General features: G+C 25.3%; 1 protein-coding gene across 1 annotated transcript; it reads left to right on the forward strand.

Annotated features, from left to right (window-relative positions):
• The first annotated feature begins 10,533 nt into the window (after positions 1-10,533).
• Positions 10,534-23,230, forward strand: LOC145831563 (uncharacterized). Its single transcript, XM_082938857.1, has 8 exons — positions 10,534-10,664; positions 16,779-17,128; positions 18,646-18,729; positions 19,696-19,785; positions 19,972-20,043; positions 20,762-22,390; positions 22,626-22,694; positions 22,960-23,230. The coding sequence occupies exons 1-8, from the start codon at positions 10,613-10,615 to the stop codon at positions 22,993-22,995; spliced, it is 2,382 nt and encodes a 793-aa protein (XP_082794983.1). The 5' UTR covers positions 10,534-10,612; the 3' UTR covers positions 22,996-23,230.
• Positions 23,231-24,909: the final 1,679 nt, after the last annotated feature.

Consider the following 24,909-nt stretch of genomic DNA (forward strand, 5'->3'; position numbering starts at 1 on the left):
AAAACAACATTAAATTATGTAAATTCTTGTAACATAAAATAGTTTTAATTTTTGAAGTGAAAGCTACAGCTTCTATTAGAATCAATTTGCAATGCATAGCTTTTTGACAAATGAGTCTGTTAATGAAATAATGATTTTAGCAAGTTTATTCTGATGAAGAGCTAAACGAAATTAACTAATAAACCTTTTAAAAGTGAGTGACTAATGTTTAAACTTCATAGTTAATGAACTAAACGTATACAGTTAAGATGTATCGAAGTCGTTCAATTTTCACGACACTGAAAGTGCTAAAGAGAGCATTTAAGTCAAAATTATCTCTCAGGAGTGTAAAACTAAGTTTAGATTAATATTAAAAGCCAGGAAAGCAGGGCTTTTTAAAGCTGAAAAATTGAAACAAAAGTTTTTTTTTTGCACAAAAGTATACGTTTATGCAGATTTGCAGACACGTACCAAGCTAGCTACATGCCTAATGTGTATTGATAACACCCTGGTTCTAACTGATTATAACGCGCTAGTATATAGTAAATCTTAAGTTAGTTCTTAAGCTAGCGTCTAGACTGATTTATCTAATTAAAATAATAGGTTTATAAAGCTTTTAAATAACTTATACTTTTTGTATAACTGAAATCGAGTCTGTAAGTTAGGATTGTATTTACAGTCAATAAATGTACGCAGAAAGTAAAAATAAACTAACACATAAATGCTTACAATAAATTTTACTAGCAAAACAATAAGAAATAAAAAATTTCGGCTTAACAGCCTAATTTAAAAAGAATCGACATCTTTACGCTAGTTATGATGTTTAATGCTACAACAAACTGTTAAACGTGCAGGAATGCTCGTGAATGACAGTAACAAAGCCACCAAAAGCCAAAAGCAACCCACACTTTATGAGTTGACCGCTTATAAACATGACACAACTTGAGAGAAAAGAATGAAAGAAGTCGACTCTTTACCGCTAACCGCAGCAGAGCGTTGCAATGCTTTGTTACATAGACAATGTTTATAAAGATTTTACTGGTCTATATATTACAAAATTAATTCTCACTAACCAATAACTTCTTTTTTAGTTTCCCAAAAACAATCAACACCACCTTATCAAAACCTGCAACTTGGAAACCAAAGTTATACGAACCTGCTTTATCAAAACCAACAACTGATGCAACTACATAATAGTATATTTTTCCAGAAAAATTTAATGATTCCGAAAGATATAGCTTATAACCCAGTTGTTAACGGACCTTTACAGCTTAGCAGTTGTTAGTTGATATACTTAAGCTAAAATTTTATTGTTTATTAAATTAATTTGTGCAAAAGTTTTTAAGTGTAAACAATTTTCTTAATAACTCTTTATAATCTAGTTTATATAAGTATTTCTAGCTACTTGTAATTTCAATTTGCTTTAAATTTACAAAAGCTGCAAACAAAATTTAATACAGTTTTGTAACTCAACTTTTATGTATAGCATTGTTCAATTTATAAATAAATTTATGATTGTAGATAAATATATAGTCGTCTTTGTTTTAACACGATTTTTAGACCCTGAACTACAATACACGATGGTACCAACTGCAAACACATTACCCAACCAATACATGGAACCTCCATTGACAGAAGAACAGAAAGAAGCAAACAAGGCTAAATTACGAGCTCAATCTCAGAAAATAAGAGAGATGTTGCAGAAAAAGAAGGAAATTCAAGAAAACTCTGCTGTTAACAGCCAGCAGCAAAAACGTAAGAATAAAACTTGTTTTAAAGCAAAAAATATCATTACTTACACTGAAGATTAAGACAACTTCAAACAAAACTTAAAAAAAAGCTATAAGAAACTGCGTTAGAAACCTTAAATATTATTAACTCTTTTAGTTACGAATACTATTATACTTGAACGAAATATTTATAACAAAGAGGTAATTTGAATTACTCTGCACCACCTATGACGTCATCACGCTTCTTCCTTGCTATATAAATATATTAATTTTAGTTTAAACATTTTTTTTTTACATACTAAGATACAAACTTTAAGTTTAAGTATAGTAAGCTTTAAAAGACTTCAAAAACTATCCTTTTTTATGATAAGTATATTATTTAATGTTTTTATAAACATTTAAATATATACTTAATTATTCAAAATTTTATTAATAGAAACAAGCTTTTAGTTTAGTTTACCAAAACAAAGTTTTAAATGTAATTAGTTTTTTGTTAACTTTTAAAAAAAATTTAATTTAACTTCAAGTTAGCTAGGTTATTAAGTCAAAAGTTTTTTTTAGATGTTTTTTTCGGAAATTTTTTTTTAAATGAAACAAACTACTAAATTTATCTTTTAAACATGAGTTTACAAGATTAAAAGTAAAAGATTTGCTTTACTATGCTTACATTTTAAGTTTTTGAACTATAAGTTAAGTAAATAAATTAAACTTTATTTAATGTTAGCTTTGTTTTCTACAAAAAAAATTAAAATAAATTAATTTACACATTAGCAAAAAGAATAAGAAACTACAAGTTTACAAAAGCAGAGGAAAAGTACATGAGTGAAAAATTCACGAAGGTAAATGGACATATAACGTCATTGGAAGCTGAATTTCTTGGAAATAGATTCAATGTCAGTGGCTACCAAGTAAGTTGTTTCATTTTTACATGTTGTAGAATTTTAGCCGCTTTTGCTAAAAGATTAATTTCATATCTTTGTAATGTAGGTTTAATATGGTTTTCGTAGGTTTTGTTTATTCGTTTTTTTTAACAGTTGTTTTGTTTTAAAGAGGGAATCAATTTAGTTTTTAAAATGAATGCTTAATAAAGTCATTATATCAAAAAACGGTTTTAGTTACAAATTAATTATACTTTAACACATTTAAGTTATTGCATTACCAAGTGATGTGTTTCTACTAGGGATTTTTAGCTTCAGTTAAAATGCTTAAGCTCTGCAGAGGTTCTGAGGGATAAACATGGCAACCTTTGGATCATTAAAAGTTGATTATATCTTAAATTGTGTTTTAGATGCAACCGTATTTTAAAAATTTATAACATTTTTATTAATCAAAGTTGATTAATACTGAAATAAACTTCAAAATTTTACCAAGTTTACTTATGAAAAACGTAATTATTAGTCCATTTTTATATTATAGTTTTTCGAAAAGGTAAATCCTTTTTAACTGAAAAAAAGCCGGTAAACTTTCTTCAATGATCTGTCCCACATACAACTTAAGTCTATAAATAAAAGAGTAAAATATTCTGCTCTATAATGACTTAAAAAACTAGTTACTAATAAATATTTGATTGATAACACAATCTAATACGCTAATAAAATACTTTTATTATTTAAAATTAATTGAGACTACTTGAGCTAAATTACTACAGTTAAATAACTATTACTCTTTTTAAATATAAATTTCTCTTTTGTGTATATAATAAAAGTTTTTGGAAAATGGATTTTCTTTCAAATTTTTGATAATAGATTGAAACATGGTTTGCGGGTGAAAGGAAAAAGCTGTTTAAGAAAGAAAATCGAACTAATGAGGAAATTTTGGCGGGAAAAATTCAGGTGAAAAAGCGGGAAGAAGAGCAAAATGCGCAGGAAAAAGATAGAAAATGTGTTATATTTTTCCAAAATAATGAAAAGCTGTAGTTCGATTTTTTTGAACGCTTTTATGTGCTTATTTTTTGCAATTGTAAGCTTTTAGACTTTTTTTCTATTTAACATTTGTCGCCAATTGAACTGAGTTTTCACTATATAAAAGTATCAAACTTTTTTTAAACTACTGGAAAGTTTTATTTAAATTTTCTAAACGCTTCGAATGTGTATATATTGAAGAATTAAAAGCTTATATTTATTTTTTTGATTTCCCTTATTAGATGCATTTTGAACTGAGATTGCTTATGTGTAAATTATAGTGGTTAAAAGAGTTTTTTTAAAACCCAAGTTTTCGATTTTTACAAAAATATGACATTTCTTTTGTAAAATGATAAAACTCTTTAACTCACATTTGAGAAAACTTGTATTGTATTTATAAAAAAAATATTTAAAAGCATATTTGACTCTTTTTAACTTAGAAAACTGTTTCTTTGTTCTGAGTATGGTTTACTAATTAGTAAAACTTTATTTGATCAATTTTAACCATAAATTAACAATTGTTAATCACAAAAAAGTTTTAAAAAGTACTTGAAACTTTTGTTACATTAACAAAAGGGTTGATCAATCCAATTCGATCATCAGACCACAAGCTTCGGTAGAATGAGATCGCTTTCATCCTTATTAGGACTCATAAGTCAATCACAACCAAAAAATTTATTTGTGGCTTGTGGTCTGATGATCGAATTGGTATGATCAACCCTTTTGATAAACTTAAGCTTGTCTCACGGCATACGAAAGTCCAGGATTCTTCTCTGCAGACTTTTGCCGATGTATTTGTTTTGTTACATTTAGTAAACTTAGCTTACAAAATTAGTTAAAATAAGTTAGACAACAAAATGTTGAAGGTAAAATTAAATCTTACTCATTTAAAATAATTCTTACAGAAATAGGCCTGCTGTAAACTAACTTGTTTTTTGTAAATATTCAAAATATCTTTAAAGTAGGACTTCCCAAATTGTGCCATAAAGGGGGAGGGGTAGGGAGTGTGACCAGTTAAGGGTTCATAACTCGAATATTACACTACATATTCTGGAGTTAGTGATGAAGAACGAAAAAGGTTTTAAGCGTATTTAAGGGTAGTTTTAAATATTATATTAGACCAGAAACTTCCAAAATGGACCTTTTTTGAAATTTTAGGTTGGCCATAAAATGCAAAGGTAAGGTATCGGGGCATAGTTTGAAACTTGCACTAGATACTCTGGAATCGATGATGGAGAGCAAAAGAAAAAAGTGTAAGGGCGGATTTTAATAAACTTTAATCGATGGAGCCTTTGCTATTTTAATTTCTTCAACTGGGGCCTTATGAAAAAGTTTGGGAAATCTTACTTTTAAGTATCAAACCTTACTGTCATCTTGAAATAGAAAGTTCACTAAATAGTGGTGAAAACTGTATAAAAAAGCTATAACTGTATATAAAGTAAGTATTTTTGTTTAAGTTTATTTAAAGTTAATGTATCGTTTAAGTTTATCAAGTTTTTAGCTCAAGTACTTAATTTTATAGCATATTGTTTAAATAATACAATATGAAAATATCTAAAAACATTGCTAAACATTTGTGATATGTCAATTAACAAGCAATACAAAATGTTTTGCTAGTTAATTGACATTATTTAATACATACCAAACATTCAAAAAAAAAAAAAACTTAGAACTTAAGTTTTTAGATTATCACTTTTCAATCAGTATATTATAAATTAAATAAGTTCTAAGTTATTTTTGCTATACTTCATGAGGTTTAAGTAAAGATACATTCAAAGGCTATAATTTCTCTGTACTAATTTAAGAACACATAAACAATGCTGTAAATTCAAGCACACTTATTTTAAAAATTACATATTTATAGTTAAAAAATGATTCATGCAAATAGAAGACAAAAAATTTAAATGGTGCTTACAAAAATAATTTATTTTTTAATAAATTTAAAATTGTTAGATATGGACATTAAACTATTCTTAACAAGTATGATTACATATATACATATTTTATAAAGTATATTCTTTCAAATAACACTGAAATTTAAAACAGGTAAATATGTATTTTTATATATCATATATACTTACTTCTTGTTTTATGAACTGTTTTTAACTCGTTAATAATTTGTTATCAAACGACATCGCCTATTAGCGTTTGGATTTTTTTTAGCAAAACTAGTAAAAGAAAAATACTAAAGCAAAAAAACCTTTATCTAAAGAGTAAATACTAATTTAGTGTACAACAATTCTGATATAACAATCCTTTTATTAGTTTTGTTTGTACAAGATTTCCTCTAGTAGGAGTTTCATGCAAAAAAGTAAACAGATTATTTTAAATAGTTCTTTAAATAAATAGATTTAACAGCACTGAAACTTTGCGACTTTTTTAGCTATAAAAAAGGTTAGAATAGTAAAGTTTCTTACTATTATTGTAAGTAAACACATGTATTTGACATTAGTTTTAAAACAGCTTTAAAAGTTTATGCTGCTTTTTGGTGTAATTTTTTTTTTGATAACCGATTTGTAATAAGATACTTTGTGTTAGTTTTCAAAAATACTTTACCCCTACGCTTTGATTCAGTTTTTTATAAAGAATATAATGAAAGTTAAAGGCTGAAATTTATTTTTATTGGTAACAGGTACTTATGCTTATTAAAATAGACTAATGTGGTTTTTAACTGTTGCTGTTTGCTGTGATAAACAATAAATTTTTATAAATGTTTTTTTTTAATTTCAAATTGTTTAATCAAAACAATTTGTAATTTTATAATTTTATTGTATATTTACTAATCTTGTGTACAACACTTGTGAATAAGCCATCTTGAAGGCTTAAGGTTTATTTGTTTGATGCTACTGAAACAACAATTGAAAAACTTAAATAGAGATAGTTTATAATGACGATATTATTTTTAAACATTTTTGTAGTTTACTGATTTCTTTCTAACTAAAGAAAGTTCGTGATTTGTAACAAATGGGTATTTATTAAATTGTATCATGTCTTATGGCCTCCCTATTTCCCCCAAACCCAAACAACATAGCACGGTGGGTTCTTCTTTGAACGGCGTCATTGTAGCTCTGAGTTTGTATTTTACAGCATGACTTTTACACGGAGTTTCATTTTTGCACGGTGTTACTCTTGCACGGTGGGTTAAATTGAATACCTTATTTTGCACAAATAAAAATTTTTTAAACTAGCATCACTTAATTCTTAACTACAAACCAATATCATGAATAATAGAAAACCAAGTAGTGTAAAAATTAGTTTTCAAGAGTTTCAGTGGCCGATACTAAGCAACTGTTCTCTGAATAAGTGTTTAACGTATAGATATTAGTGCATACCAGTAACTTAGCTTATGTATTAGTATTAGTGTTCATATTTTAGTATGAAATTTTATTTCATAGCTCCTTTACAAAAACCACTTTCACAAGAGATGTTCAACAAACAAGACTTCCAGGTGATGCCGCATCAAATGACTCATTATCAGCAAATATTTACCAAGAAGCGCTTAAGTACGAGAATATGCTTCAAAATGATCCAAACTGTTTTGATATAAATAAGTACATAAGACACAACAATTGCTTAACAGTTCAACGTTTGAAAACAACTGTAAGTTCTATTATAGGAAGGTTTTTGAACGTATTTATATACCATTTGCAACTTAATATCAATAGATTATTAATTTTGCTTAATATTTTATTACACAAAGCTTTTCAAAACTATACTAGTTTCATTGTCAAGTGATAAATTTTAAATGCTATTTTTTAAGCTATCTTTTAGTATTTTTTTTTTCACATTTAATTTAAAATTTATCTTTTTCTTAAGCACATTTTTAAAGCCATATAGTTTTTAAAAGCATTTATTTACTAGCTAACTTAACAGATAAAAACTGGTTTACCAACAAGCGATTGACAATGAAGAGAAGAGGAATCGACATGAACAAGAAAAGCGAAGGTCAGAGAGAACAGGAAAGATGATTACAAGGAAGGAAGCGTTTGCATATTATTAAACTTATGAAGCTTTTGTTTAAAATGATGTAAAACCGTTTTTTTAGAGTTAAATGTGACCATAAACCTATTTTTTAAAACTAAAGCTAACTTAAATTTTACTTTAGTTAATATGTGTTTTAAATGTGTGAAAAAAATTTTTTAAATACAAAATGTTTTAAAAAAATATTTGACAAAGATTTACTCAAGCGTTTAAAAGAATATTTTACGTTTAAAACTAATTAAAGCCTAATTTTAAGATATTTATGTTAATATTAAGTAAATTTTATAAAGTGTTTTTTACAATATTTACAAAAAAATGCTTTTTTGTTAAACAAAAGTTATATTAAAATGAACAAAAAATAATAAAAGGTTAGATTAAATTTTATAAGCAGTTTACTTATATTAAATAAAAAACAAATACATTGAGTTTTTTGTAATGCTGCTTAAACTTTGTTGACAATCTTGTATAACATCATTAGTTTTTTTTTTAATTTAAGATTATTTAAAAAAACTACGCTTGATGTTGTTTAAGGTTTATAATAACTAATATAATGTGTAATTGCTCGATTGTAGTAAAATATATAAATATACAAGTATTTTCATTATTGAATTTATTTAAGCTTGTTTACTTTCTTTAAATTACAAACATAATAATACACTATAATAAACGTAACATGATAATTTAACTATGAAGAAAACCTATGATACGTTGTAATTCTGAAATGAAAACAAATTGAACAGTACTTTTTATTATTGAACTGACATATTTTTATGTATGTTAAACGATTTAACACTTTTAAACGGAGTTCTGTAAAAAATAAATACTGCAAAAAAAAAGAAGATAAACTGTATTAAATAAAGATCCAAACACTTACTAGTTTTCTCGTTTAACATAAAAAAACTTACGTCAACTCAATAATAAAAAGTGCTGCGCAAGTTATTTTTATAGTACATACAAATCAACTTCCTTCGCTAGGACCTTTATTAACAAACAAATCGCTTTGAATTTTGAGTATTTAATTATAAAATGTCTACTTAAGGACTTTAGAAAAACTATGTTAAATAATTTAAAAATTGAATTAAGTCCTTTTAGACTTTTTATTAATCAAGTAAATTTAAATTAAGTAAGTTCATTTCACATTACCTATATATTTTTTAATTTTGTTTTTGTGACAAAACTTAATTACAATTAAGACGTCATATATAAGGTTTACTTTATAATCAGAACTATTAAATCATTATTGTGTGGTCTATTAAATCAGTTAGTTAGAGCTTATACCGCGAATTTCGAGGTTTCGCTCCCTGTATTGGCCATTTTTTTTAACTATGCGATGGCGTGTGCTACTTATTTTTATTCTTCATTGCGATCTGTTTAAAAAAAGGGCTTATTATAATAGGTTTCGAAGAAAAAACTTTTATCTACTAATAATAAAACAAAGTAACTAAAACTTAACTTTTTAAATCAAATATAAAACTAAACGCTGTCCTTACTTTTTTAATTATTTCTTTTAACAACATTGTTTAAAATTAAACTTAAATACAATTAAAATAGCTAATATAAGCTAACTTAAGAACCAAATTATTATGATTGTTTTATTCAAAAAAAACTTTTAAAAGTAACTTTGCATGTATTTTGTAAAATTTTCAATTAATCCTTCTTAAATTAATATTTATAAATTGGGGTGTATAAAACGACGTGTCGTTGTAAATATTTAAGAAAAATTTTAAACGTAACTATTTTTGTTAATAATGATAGTAAAATAATTACTTTTTACTAGTTTTAAATAGTTTAATTACATTGTACTTGTTTAAATATGTACTATTATTTAAAAACAACGGTTTCTTAAACTGAAACGCTTTTGTCAGAAAAAAACAAATAAAACAACATTCTTTAATCTAAGATTAAAAAACAAAGATTTTTTAACAGAACCGTTTCAAACACAAGTGTGCTTGTTCATTATGTTAAACAAAAATTTTAAATCCAAACTTTTTTATTTTATTTTTAATTGAGCTTTGATAAAAGGTGTTTAAAACGGTATATTTTTAAAATACTTCGAGTTATAACCATGTAAGAACATAAAATTATTATTATTTTATTGATAAAATAAGCTATCTGTAGTAATTGAAAGTTATTAGTATTTTAGTTTTGCTACTCAATTAGTTGTAATAATCAGAAAAGAAGTGTTGAATCTAACCTAAACGTATGACTTTTATTTCCAAGTAAAAGTTTTGTCACAAATATAAACTCCGAGTACTTAATAAATAGTTGTTTTTTTTTAGAATTATAATATTCTTAACTTACATTCAGAGATACGCTCATTGCCACAATGACAATTTTGGCAATAAACAAACTAACTTTCAGAAATTAAATAAACGGGACACGTTCAAAGTCTATCCGATCAAAATCCACCCAGTCAAATTCGAAAATCGCATACTAATTGAGGATAAGGGTTAGGAGGGGTATTAGTGATAGTAAAAAAAAAAAAAAAAAAATGCAAAAAATATATAAATAAATAAAGACATTATAAAATAAAAATGAGTGGATTTTGAACGCGGGTGGATTTTGATAGTTTACTAAATAAAAAGAATTAAACTAAATTTGTTACGTAGTGATTCATGTTTTTTAATTTATATTTTTTAAAACTTCGTTCTGCGCAACAAATACACTTTTTTTTATTACACAGTTACCTTTAAAACTTATTTTAAAAAGCTACAAAGCTTATCTTATATCTTTTAAAGCATTACAAAGTTTTTATTTATTAGTTTTATCTTATTAACTATAGCAGATTTGTATTTTAAACTAACAGTGCGTATTTCCAGATTTCAAATTTAGTACCTGGTTAGTAAATATTTTTAAGATTTTTGCAAAAAGTACATTTTCTCCAATATTTTGTAATTTGTACTTTATCTTATGACCCACCCAATAATTCATAACAATAAAATATAAATTTGGAGAAAAGGATAACCCCATCAAATTTTTAAACTAGACTTTTAAATTGTTTATTTATATTTAATAACAAAAATGATGACTTCAAAAGCATGCAATTCAATGCACCAAATTGAAAAATTATATGGTAGGATTAATTATTTATTTAGTAGTGTTTTTCTTATTTTAGATCAATAATTATTGCTTTATTTATAAAAAGTAAAACACTTAAATTATGCACAAATAATATAGAAGAAATATGAAAGAAAATTTTACTAGTGTACTTTGCTGTCATAGGTAACTTTAACTAAAAGTGTAAGTATTTGATTCAAAATAAGTTATAATTTTTTAAAATCATTTAATGACTTCTGTACTATAAACACTTGGTTAAGTTTTAAACAAGTTTTAAACTTTTTTTAGAAGTTGTTATTTTGATTAAATATTGGTGTATCTTCTGTTTTAAAAATATTAATTTAGGAATTTATATACCTCATGAAAATTGAGCAACATTAATCTGAGTAAAAATGACAACTTTTACAGGGTGGCTATCTAACCTTTAATCCTTGAAAAATCTGACTGTTTTACCAGGCACCATAACTATTAATAGATCAGATATAAAATAAACAAACACAACTTTGTGTTATTTAGAGTTTATGTATTCAGGGTTACCATAAAACCTGGAATTTGAGAAATTTTGAAGAAAAACCTTAAATTACAAACACAAATCACAAAAAAAATTTTGAAAAACCTGGAATTTGACAATTTAGGCTATAAACTTGGAAAACCTGGAATTTAAGAAAAAAAAAGCTGAAATTTTGAACAAAAATCACTTAGAAACCTAGACTTATACACAACTTGAAACCAACACATTTTGAATAGTAAAATTTTGATTTGTATCAAAAAATCTATTGCATTGATAAATTTTTTTTTGTTGATATTAAATTTCTTTTTATCAAAAAAAACACATTTAAAGGAGCTTTATGACATCTTTTCAATGTTTTCTTTTCTATGTTGTAAACAGTTTTTTTTATTTTAATTTAAAATTTAAACTAAAACATGTAATTAAAAAAAACTTTTCCAAAAACCTTTATGGCCATAGGGGGTCCAACATTTTTTTTTTTTTTTACAGAAATTAACTTTGGCTTTTATATGAAAGCTTTAAGTACAACCTACAAGTCAGTTTTTATAGAATTCAAAAATATCATTTAACTTTTAAGATATTTAATTTTTGTAAAAAATTTCCGATATAAATGTATCGACCACAAATTTTTTAGGATCAATTTTCTTGGAAGTTTTAAAATTTACCAAAAATATATTTCTTCCTTCATTTTTAAAGCAATCTTCTTCAAATTTTTAGGAATTGTCTCTTAAAATAAAAAAAAAACGTTACTTAAGAATTTTATTGTTAAAAAAAAAATTATCACAAATATTAAAAAATTAAGTGTTTTTTTTCAAAGAAATGTTTTTTGTTATTGTTTAAAGATTAGACTGTAAAAGTTTGAAGAAGATTGCTTGAAAAATGTAGGAGATAGATTTTAAATTAAATAGTCTTTTTTTGCTGTTTTAGTTTTCTTTTCCCATAGGGAACCTTTTATGCGTCCCGACTTTGACTGGTCATATTTCAAAAAATAATTTTGATTTTTTAAAACCATAAAAGGCATCTTAAAGTTTAGAAAAACTCTATAAAATAAGATCAACTTGTAAAAAACATGGTTTAGCCACCCCTTATGGCCTTAATAAAACTAATTTTTACATGTTAAAATTTTGATTTGACACAAAAATCTTATCATATAGATATTTTTTTTGTCATCATCAAATATTTCTTTGTTAAAAACATAATTAAATTAGCTTTATAGTATCTTTTCAATGTTGTTATACTATTCAAGGGCTTGGAGGGAGTAAAAAACTTTTTTCAAAATTTGATCTTATTTCATATAGTTTTTAGTAAACTACAAGATGCTTTTTACAGATTCAAAAAATTGAAAATAATTTTTGAGATACAGCTGGTCAAAGGCATAGTCAAAAATAGGTTCATTATGGGAGGCGCAAACTAAAACAGCAAAAATAGACTATTTCACTAAAGATCTATCTTCTCCTATGTATTTTGAGATAATTAACTCAATTTCTTAGAAAGTGTTCCTTGATTAAATTTATAAAATTCTGTTGGAAAGAATTAAAAAAAAATAAAACATAAAAATTTTATATACAAAAAACCAACAAAAAAAAAACAGTTTATTTTTCTTATAATTTTTTAATTTATTTATTTCTTATTATTCTTTCAGACAGAATTTTCTAAATACTGCAAGGAACATTTCCTAAAAATTTGAGGTAGTTATCTTAAAAAACGTAGAAGATAGACTTTTAGTGATTTCTAGTTATTTGCCGCTTTAGTCTGCACCTCCCATAAAGATTCTATTGTTGCCTCCAACTTTAACCGGCTATATATTAAAAGTTATTTAGAATTTTTAAAATCTGTAAAAAGTATCATGTAGCTTGTTAAAAACTATATTAATGAAGATAAATTTTGAATAAATTGATGTATACTCCCCTATGCCATTAACACAGTTTTTTACCTAATACTCAGTTATAAACTGAAACAGACTCAAAAGCGTGTACTTTTAAGAACCTGAGGGAATTTTGAAAACCTGAATAAAATTTGTCAGAAACCAACCTGTTTATTGCATTTGGCAACCTGTTTATCTCAAAACACATTTAAGTAGCATTACAATATTTTTCAGTTATTAAAGTAAATTTTTTTATTTATCAAAACAATTTTCTAATAAGTAAATAAGTAAACTTTTATTATAAAAACATGGAATAATTAAAAAAAAAAACAGTGGCCATCTTGCTTTTAAGATTAAGTTTGAAAGTCACTACATTAAGGGCATAGGGGGGTAGACACCCTTTTTTGGTTTTTAATCTTATTTTATATAGTTTTTACTAAGCTACAAGATGCTTTTTACAGATTTAAAAAGTTCAAAATATTTTTTGAGATATAGCCGCTCAAAGTTGGAGGCAACTGTAGGATCCTTATGGGAGGCGCAAACTAAAACAGCAAATAACTAGAAATCACTAAAAATCTATCTCCTCATACGTTTTTTGAGATAACTACCTCAAATTTTTAGGAAATGTTCCTTGCAGTATTTAGAGAATTCTGTCGGAACAGAGTTTTAAAATATTAAAAAATAAAAATTTTATAACAAAAAAACAAAAAAATAACTTTTTTTTTGTTTATTTTTTATATAAAATATTTATTTTTATTATTTTAAAACTCTGTTCCAACAGAATTTTCTAAATACTGCAAGGAACATTTCCTGAAAATTTTAGGTAGTTATCTTAAAAAGCGTAGGAGGAGATAGATTTTTAGTAAAATAGTCTATTTTTGTTGTTTTAGTTTAAGCCTCCCATAAGGAACCTATTGTTGGCTCAGACTTTGACTGGCTATATCTCAAAAATTATTTTGAACTTTTTAAATCTGTAAAAAGCATCTTGTAGCTTAGTAAAAACTTTATAAAATAAGATCAAAAACCAAAAAAGGGTGTTTACCCCCCTATGCCCTTAATGATGTAGCCAATAAAATTTTTATAATTGAAATTACTCTGTAGTAGTCTGATAACTTGGACTGACTCGAAACAGAGTGGCCACTGTTTTAGTTTTTCCTTAAGGTTTTTAAAAAGTACAACTTTTCTTGTTTCTTTGTAGTAGAAAAATAATTTTAAGGTTAATATATTTATTTAAATTTCTGAAAGGATACTAAAATACAACATTAAATATTTTATTAATGAATAAAGTTGTAAATAATAAACTATTTTTTTGTTTATTAATTTCTAATCTAAATTTAATCATTTTACATGTAAAATTGTTTGACATCAGGTTTGATTTTTTTCCAAAAATATCTAGTTCCATTTTTTTGTTATTTTTAAATTCAATGATCAAGGTTTGTTAGTCATCCTGTTAAAAGAGTGTCAATTCTTACATATTCCAATATCACAGAGTTGCCACACACTCAGAATAACTCACGCTAGTTTGAAGTTTTTAAAAAAGATCAGAACAGTTTTACCATTAAAAAAACTCAGTTCAGATCAGTTAATATTTTATAACCATTTTTTTTTAAAAACAAATTTATTTGAAATTATTTTTGTTTAAACTATTCTATATTTTAACTATTTAATGGATAGTTAAAAACTCAAGATGACTCCAGACAGTTTTTAGTCTATAGTTTTTTTTTATTCAAAGAGTTAAAAAACTCATATATTATATGGGCTAAATTTTCTTAGAAAGTTATTATTTTTAAAACAGAATCATTCAATATTATCAGTTGCTTAATTTTTATTTGATATTATTTTCCACTATTTACTAGATGTGATTAAGTTATAATTAAGTTGTTTTTTGTATATTGTACTTACTCTGAATAACATATAGTTTATTGCTGACATTTTTTTGAGCAAACTAAAGTTGAAAGAACTTTAAATGAATGTATTAATTAAGTAACAATTATTTTACTCTTTAATAGTAGATAAAAGATATAACTAAAATCTATATTGTTAGGGTGGGAATTCCTAAGGTTACATTGAGTTTTATTTTTTTATAGAAATTAAGGGAAGTTAAAAAAAGTTATTAAAAATTTTTGATTAAAAAAAGTCTTTGAGTTACTATTTATTTGATCAAAATAAGTATAAAAAATTTCAAATATCTGTAACTTATTAACTGTTTATCTTATCTGTTTAACTTATTAAAATTTTTGTTATGAAGGTTAACAGATTTTTTTTTAAATTTTATAATAAAGATTAAGCTATTTTTCTTAACTCAATATGTTTTAAAGTTAGATTTTTGTATTATCTAATCATTGAGTTTTTTTTCAAATTATTTAGTAGATAATAAGTTCTTAGCATAATTGGAACTTAAATTTAAGTAAAGCATTTATGTATTTAACTTTCAGCTTATAAAATTATCCTTTTAAAGTCCAGTTACACAAGTTAATTTAAAAAGTACTTAAATGAGTATATTTGTTTAAGTACAGTCTAAGTTCTAGTAAAACTTTGATAAAAACTTGTTAAAAATATACCATAGTTATTAAATATTTATCAAAAAACACCAACATAAAGCTAAGTTGCTATAATAAAATGACAGAAAGTGAGTTTCAGTATAATATGTGTGAATGAGTTAAATTAGTATCAGTTAACTCAGAATATCTAGTGTAATTTATTAGTACTAATTGTTTATTTTAAAAACATACTCATGCTAAACCAGGTGAAATACATTTGTTAAGGGTTGAAATGGTGTAACTCATATTATTAAGTGATTTGAGCTAATAATCTAAGTACCTGTTTTAGCTTCTTGATATGTGTTTTACTATTGGTTTATGCTGTGTAATGAACAACTTGCTACATTTTTTGTGAACACTAATTTAATGTGAGTATACTGTTTTTTAATACAAATAATTGGCTTAAGGGCATATGGGTAAATAAATGAACTTGTTTAATTTTAAAAATTATTTTGTTGAGTTTTACGTAAGCTACAAGTTGCTTTTTACAAATTTTAAATAATTTTTGAAGTATAGTCTGTCTAAGTTGTAGACCATAATAGGTTCCTTATGAAAGTCGCTAACTAAAAAGGCAAAAAAAGACTGATATAAAAAGATTAAAAAAAACAATAAAAAAAAAGTTTCTTGCAATATTCAGAAAACTCTCTGTAAAAAAGTTTCAAAAAAAAATTATAACAAAAAAGGTTTTTTTTTGTCCTAAATCCATTCTATATTATTTTTTTATAAAATTTGTTACAATAGATTTTTTAAATATTGGAGGAACATTTCCTGAAAGTTTAAGGTATTTACATAAAATAACATAGGAGATATTTTTAATTAAATAGTCTTTTTTTGCATTTTGAGTTTGTGTCTCCCATAAGGAACCTATTGTAGTCTCTAACTTTGACTAGCTATATCTTAAAAAGTTATTTGAATTAAAAAATCTGCAAAAAGCAACCTGTAGCTTATTTGAAACTTAACAATGTAAGGTCAGGTTGTGAAAAAAGTGGTTTACCCTACTATGCCCCCTAGCCATAGAGCTAACTGTAACTTTTTTAAATTGAAACAGAATAACAAAACAAAAAAAAAAAAAAAGGTGTTACCATTTTGATGGTTTTTTTTTAAACAAACATCTTTTTTGTATGAGCAAACATTTTGTTCACAAGAAAAGTATCAGGTTGTTCACCATTAATTTCCGTAACAACAGTTTATCTAACCAAACAAACATTTCAAATATAGATTCAAAATATTTTTATACGCCTATAATATTGGAACTGGTCAAGCGTGAATTTGCCAACACCCATGCTAAAGTATCAATTGAAGCTTTGTTCATTGTCTTGTGCAAATGCACTAAGGATTGTTTCAGGTATCATTTGCAGAATCCCGCGTTCAGAATCACCCATGATTGGTTGAATGATTTCATAAGGCAGTACAAATTAGATGAATTGTACAGCGTCAAGCAGAATCCTTCAAAGTCTTCATACAGATTTGAGTTCAGACGAAGCCAATCAGAGCAAAGATCAAATGAATCCAGCGAATCAGAACAAAGCTACGTGGTTCTGCCTGGGAGTGGGATTAAAATATACAAAGTTAGTTTTTTTAATATTTTTTTAAAACTTAAGTTGGTCTTTTGAATAATAAAAAATAAAAATAATAGTTGTTACAAGTAATAAGCCAATGAAAATTATGTAATTTTCACAAAAGATTGCCTAGTTTTTCTAAGAAATTTTCTCAATAGTTCTAATTATATTTAAAGGATAGTGGTATAGGTATTCCATATAAATTGTTTATATATTTTAAAAATGTTATATATAAAGTTTTGATTTTCTTTGAAACATAATTATTTACTGCATATTTTCTGAACAGTGTCTTTAACAAAATGTAATTTTATTTACCAATATGTATGTTATTCATTGGTATCAGCAAAAATATTTTTAATTAAACAATTCAATGAAAAATATATGTTATTTTCATCTAATTTTATTATTACGTCGTTCTGAGACTTAATACTAGTAGTAGTAGTAGTTTTTTTGTTTCTAAATTTTTTTATGTATAAAATATATTATGTAGTGGTCTACTGGATCCACAATAATTGGATCTGGTTCTAGATCTATTTTCGAAATTAAGCTTATGCCTTACCAGATCAAATTAAAAAAAATATGATCCGGCCAGATGTGATATTAATGAAAAAGGGCCGGATCTGGATAGTGGATCTAATAGATCACTAATGTTAAGTTAATAAGTACTTAGTTTTACATTTGTTTTTTATAATTGATAATATAGTAAAACGATCAGTACATTTGTAAAAAAATCAAAAAAAGTTTTTAAATATGTTTTAGGCTATGTGAATAATGCACTGAGTTGAAAACAAAATTTTACGGCTTTGGTTTAAAAAGTATACTCTGATTTTTACTTTATAATCACTTTTGTAAAAGATGAGACATACAAATATTTAAAGCCACAAACACTAGTACTTATCTTAGCTGTTTAATTTACTTAGTATAATGCTTTTTGAGATTATAATTGTAATAACTTAAAGTGTTTAAAACCATAAGCCAGTAAATTTAATTGTCTAACAACAATAAAATACTCAATTGAACATCAGCTTTGGTCTATTATTAAAGTATTTTATTGATTAATCATTAAATTATGTTATAATTATAATCTGCTTTTAAAGTAGTTTTAAATGACCTTTTTATAAATATTAAGAACAGTTACATTAGTTCACAAATATCTTAAATTTTCTGCCTTATAAATGGGTATAGTATTTTAGCTCATCTTATAGTGTAATTGTGTAGCATAAACATTTTTTAATATTATAAGTTAGTTAATACTCATGTAATTAATTGTAATGGCATTAAAATAAGTTGATTTGCTTATGTTCTTGTGTTAAGTTTAATTTCTTCTCAATTAATATAACTTTTTAAAGTACGCCTTTTGAAAACAAAATTTCTAAGAAATATAAAAATCTAGATATTTTTTTAAATGAGCAAGCTTTTTAGTATTAATATAAAGCTCTCAAAGTTATAGCTTAAGTTGCAAACAAATAGTTTTAGTTTTATATGATAGTTAAATAAATGACTAATAATTTAAAAAAACCAAACAGAAGAAAAACGTGAAAAGTGCATTGCAGACAGTGGATGAAGTTATTGATACAATTTCTAAAAATGGAATTCCTTCATATCTTTATGTTAGTTTTTAAGTTGTATTAGCTTTTTAAATCATATAGTTTTGAATTTTTCTAGTATACGTGGAAAGTTTTCAAATTGTGACCATAGAAGTATAATGTTTTAACAGTTTTTATCATAGTTAATCTAATAGTAATTAAAATTAAATGCCTAAGTGCTTGTGTTTTATTACATATAAATATATTTATGAAAAACTATAATATAGAAACAAAGTCTAGTTTGCTTTTTAGAAGTTACACTGCTTAAGTTTTGTGTTAAATGTATTTTTTAAATTATGTTTTTGAATAATTGTTTTGCTATTACTTAAAGTACTCATATTATTTTTAGATAAAAGTTTAATAGTTTTTTAATTGAACTTTTCAATATGAAATAAACTAACTGTAAATAGCTTAAGTTGTTGAAATTAAATCTCAAATTGATTTTGATTTAAGTTATAATGGTAAAAAGTTAATTTTTTATTATAAAAGAGAAATGATTTTGCTTACTAAATATACTGTAGTTTATTTTTTATAATATATAAGTATAAAATCTTAAGAATTTTCCATTTATTCTACCTTTAAAACAATACTTTAACAGCTTAAACTAATAAAGCATATGTGTTAGCATAGTTATGATTATACATATTTCAAACATTTAGTTTTTCACAGGCCGTTTGTTTATATAATATATTAAAATTTTATCAAGTATGTGTTTGTAAGACTAGTTAAAAAGTATATATTTAGTTTATATTAAATTGTTAAATTAGAATTGTTCAAAATCTTAATTGTAAATTGTCTTAGATAAAATAAAATTATAATGCTGAAAAAAAAAATTATAGGCTGTGCTCTTAAATTCTGGGTAGTAAACTAATTTTATGTTAGGTGATAAGTTTAGTTTAATCATAGGCTAAATAAATGCAGTTCTAATGTTGGCTTTTATTTTTAAATGGTAGTTGTATGACTCTAATGATTAAAAATTTTTGCAAACAGGACAAAATTAGCCAGTACAGTCCTTCAAATGACCCAGTGTACAATGATTATTTACCAACATCTGCCCTTGGGAGCAAGAAAATCTTGAAGGTAAAAAACTTGATACTTTCTATTTGTAACCGTCTTCGGTTTTATATTACGTATAGTCATTGAATTTTAAAGAATTTTTCGTATTTACAGAATAATTACTTGAAAACTGAATAATAATTTTTAATTCATTTTAGTGTGTTAGTTTTAACTAATTTAAAATATTAATATTTTAACATTTTTTATTAGATTGCAAAAATCACCAAAGAACAAGTTGAGTTGGAAATGAAGTATGCTAATCAAGAAATTTCCAAAAAATTTGTTAGTTACACTTTCAATAGTTATTTGTTATATATGTATGTACTTAAAAATGTAGTTTTATTATAAAACATATAGTGTCTGTATAATTTTTATAATGGAAGCTGAAGCTAAGTGTACTTAAAAATTTTATATAACTTTCTCATTCAAAAGTTAAATGTTAAATATTTTCTAAAAAAAGTTCATTATTTAAAAATTCAAATCATTTTAACTTTTTTATAATTGAAGTTAAAATATCATCAAATGTTGCAAAATAGCTTTTATAAACAGAATTGCATAAAGTTGGCTTGACGTGTTTATTGAGTAAAAATAATATGTTTAAGTTTTTATGACTAATTACTTGTTTTCAGCTTACAGTAAGTTATTAACAGCTTCTGCTTTTTTCTCTAGTTAACTATTTTAACAAAGTAAATAGTTAATTTAAAATATTTTTGTATTTTGACTAAACTTTTAATTGATATGAAATATTTTTTTAAAAATTCATAAAATATTAAACATCTTTTAGTTACATTATGTTATTTGGCAGTATTAAAATAGTTAACATTACTCTATGATTTAGATTAAAACATGTTAAAAAATTATCATATAAGTTCAAATCTAAATGAACTTTTTTATTATACCTAATAGTAGTTAATTTTAATAAAAAAATTAATAAATTCAGATTTGGCAGTTAAGTTTTAACAATATAATGATATTAAATAATATATTATATTTAATATAGGCTCCAGGCTGCCACAATATCAAATACACATCAATTTCACAACCCATCAAAAGAAAGCCACTGGAGAGCCAATGGACAGAACCGTGCAGTAAGAAGCAGAAATTATCAAACAATTTGCTGCAGAAACCATTGAACTTATTGGAGAGGTTTTCAATTGCAAAAGTTCAAGTTAATTTGAACAAGTCTTCATGGAAAAAACCAGTCATGCATGAAATTACAGTTCCTGAGTTGGGTGGTAAAAAGTCTACTGACAAACAATCAATTGTAAACAAGTCTGTTGCAAGTGACAATCATTCTGTTGTCAGTGACAAAATATCAGTTGCAAGTGACAATCAGTCTGTTGTTAGTGACAGTTCTTCAGTTGATAGTGACAGTTCTTCAGTTGTTAATAACAATACGGTTTCTGAACATAAAGTTTCTGAAAGTATTGAGCCTGAATGTAATAACGTAGAAGCATTATCAAGAAAAACATGTTCTGATCTTGAAGAACCTGTTAATGTTTATCTTCATAAAAAAGCTCTAAGTAAGTGTCCTGCAAAAATTAAGCCGTGTATAAGCTCCAAAATCTTGCCCAGAAAAGTATCCCCTAATTTACAAACGGCTGTTAATGGTAATCTCCCTCAAAAATCCACTGAATTGGCACCTGTCAAATGTGGTAGTTTTAGTTCAACACCTGAAAAAGAGAACAAAAACAAAAGAAAACTATCTCCCTCGAAGAGGCCTAAAGTCTTCAATAAGTTGCGCCTAAAATGTCAGAATGGCTCAATCAAGTCCAGTACTTCTTCACCAGTAAACGGTTTCAAACACTCGAAGACAAATGAAATCAAAACAATATCTGAAAAAAAGCAGTCTTTGTTTGAAAGATTCAAAAGCGCCAAAACTGTCCACCAAAGCCGGCAGAATTTGAACGAGTTGGACTTCAAGTACCAGAGCTTGAAGGCGAAAATCGCAAAGTGTCTGAATTCAGATTCTGAGGAGGAAATTTCTTGCAACAAACACACAGATTACAAATTGTTGTGGGGCTCTTCAGATTCAGAAAATGATAGTTCTTCGGAAGATTCCAAAGATTCAGGCATTTTACCACTGAAATCTGTAAGAAACTACAAACTGAAAAAGGCGCCAACAAAGTTTCCCGCCAAATCCACTCATTTCGTGAAGAAGGAGTTTTCAAACAAAGTCATTGTTGTTGACAGTTCTTCAGATAGTGAATGTGACAAAGATTCATCCAACGTCCACTTTCCAATAAAGTGTCTGGCGCAATCAACTCCAAAAGTCCCCAAATTGAAACAGGAAGTTTCAAACGACGTGACTGCTTGGGAAATCTCTGATAGTGAAGTCAGCGAAGACAGCGGGAGTTTTTCAAGTAATTCTTGTGAAAATTTCAGTGTGAAATCAACTCAATCGGAAACCGATGACAGTGTTAAGCTGAAAAATTCAAACGTAATCAGTCAACTGGAATGTTCAAATATTTCTCCAGAAATTTCAAATATTCCTCCAGAAAGTTCAAATGTCCCTCCACATCATTCAAAAGTTCCTATAGAATGTTCAAAGCTTTCCCCACTTCAAACCCAAGAACTATCTGATCATGAAAACAGTGGACTAAATAGAACATTCATTTTCAATAATAAGGTAAAAAATTAACTTTTTTTTATGTTTTTATAATTTTATCAAATTTTTATTTATCTATACAAATATAAAACAATTTAATATTCAATAATAAATTTTAAAGTTGTAACTTCTCATTAAATTATTTTAAGTTTGTGGGACACTTAATATTCATAGAACTATAATATTTACGTATTTAACTGTTTTAATACAATATGATGAGTAATATAGTATAAATTATAATTGTTAATATTTTCAGGTATTAATAGAAACATCTGGGTGCTACATATATCAAGAGGAAATAGATAAAGCTGCTGAATATTCACAGGTTTGTTATTTCTATGTTAACTATAAATTTAGTTTGAGAAAATTTTCAATTTTTTCATTAATTAAGTTATTACTTCATTATTTTTAAATTAAATCTTAACCTGATACAGTTTCTTGATTTAAATGTTAGCAACCCTTAATTATATATAATTTGATATAAAAAATATATATTCTAGATTTTTATAGGTTGTAGTGTTTTTGCTATTGAAATACTTAATTATCTCAAATACAACTAAGTATATTATTAATGTTACTTTTTTTTGCAGTATTTAGAAGATTGGCTAGACTCTGTGACGAACTGAAAATATCAAAGTCGATTTCTGAGTTTTTTCATTCCGTTTTTGTTTTCTTGTTGACTTTTTTGTTTCAAATCATGAATTGTTACTTTTGTAGTATTTTACCTCTTTTTGTGTGTTTTAACCTTATAGTTTATGATGTTTTAACGTTTAAAGATATATATTTTGAGTTTTTATATATATATATATACGTTATAGAATCTTTATAAATATGTTTTTGCAGTTAAAAAATGTTATGTTTTTCCTCTATATATCATTAAACTTTATTTACTTGCTAAAATTGTTTTAAAAATTCTTAGTTCAAAATAAATCACACAAATCATATACATGTTGTCTTTTGTGTTAAATAAATTAAGTTATGTCTAAAAGCAATTAAATTTGTAAAATTTATGAATCTTTTTAATTTAGCTCAAATGTTCTAACCTAATTGTTGATTATACTTAGAATTAAAATGCTTTTTAGTGCCTTTTATAGTCAAAAATTATATTTTGAAAATAATCAGAAGGTTTATCTTAATAATATAAGTTAACCTTGTTTTATCATCTTAATTTCATTAATAGTGAATATAAGTTTATATACTCTGTAGATGATACATCACAATTTTACTATAAATTTAACGATACATATTTGTATTATCGTAGTGAATTAACACTTTTCTTCAGATTTGTTTATTTTAATTTCACTAAATATAGTAAATTGCCGTTGGTCTTCACAGGGGTGCTACAAAACTTGGAAAGTAAAAATTTAGACTGAAAAAAACTTGGAATTTTGATAAAAATCACTGAAAAACTTAGAATTTTTAAATGTTAAATAGTAAAATTTTGATTTGACATAAAAAATCTATCATACAATTTTTTAATTTTTGTTATAGAATTTTTTTTATGAAGTATAATACAATTAAAGTAGCTTTGCAGTATTTCTTTAATGTTGTTATACTATGAAAATTGAGATGTATATATGATACATACTAGTTATAGTTTATGGTCTTAAGTATGTGGTCTCCAAGTACTTAGCTAAACTACGTGTCTTACTTACTAGTAGCTTACAGTACTAAGGTTACAGATATTGGTCTTTCTTATAAGTAACATATTCCTAATTTATGAATAAAACATACTTTGAATTAATGTCAAGTATTTTAATATAAAATAATAATATAAAACGTCAAGAAATAAATTGTATAAATTAGTAGTCTGTAACAATACTTGCGTGCAATAATACTAACAATCTTGACGAAATAATCGTTACAATTAGGGTTCTCCGGCGTTAGTTCTTAGACGGAAACTAAGTGTTCTGGTGGCTTGACAATATATGGACTGTTCTTCATTGGATAATGTGTATTTTCTTCGATGTAGCTTATACTTCACAAGCTTGAGCTTAACTTGACAATGCGTTGATCATTCGAACCTCATTGATCGTAAACGCTATACCAGCAGAAAAATAGACAACTAACGCTTATTTGAAAGTCAAACGCCGATATATACTCATCGAAATGAAATAAACTGGCTATTATTTGAAGGCTTATAATAAAAACTATAAGTAGTACTTATAAAATAAAAAAGTTATATTAGATTTTGAGATATATTCATTCTTGTAAAAAGAAATATACAAACGTATGCACCGCAACTTTCTCACTGTCAATTTACTCTGAAATTAAAAGAACCCATCTTGTTCATTTTTATAGTTAATGTTACTTGCTTTTTAAGAAAAAAAGTCTTTTTGCAGCGATTAAAAAAAAAAATCAATAACATTTTTTATTCAAACAAAAAAAAATAATTGTTTAAAAAGTTAATCATCAATTACTCATAAAGTTTGAGAAAGATTTCTTAAAAACTGAAGAAGTATTAATTATGAAATAGTCTAGATTTTTGCCATTTTTACTTGGTCCTTCATTAAGAATAAAATTAATTACCTGACTTTATC

This window comes from Thalia democratica, chromosome 3, assembly GCF_965202585.1.
Source record: "Thalia democratica chromosome 3, ktThaDemo2.hap1.1, whole genome shotgun sequence".
Lineage (NCBI taxonomy): Eukaryota > Metazoa > Chordata > Thaliacea > Salpida > Salpidae > Thalia > Thalia democratica.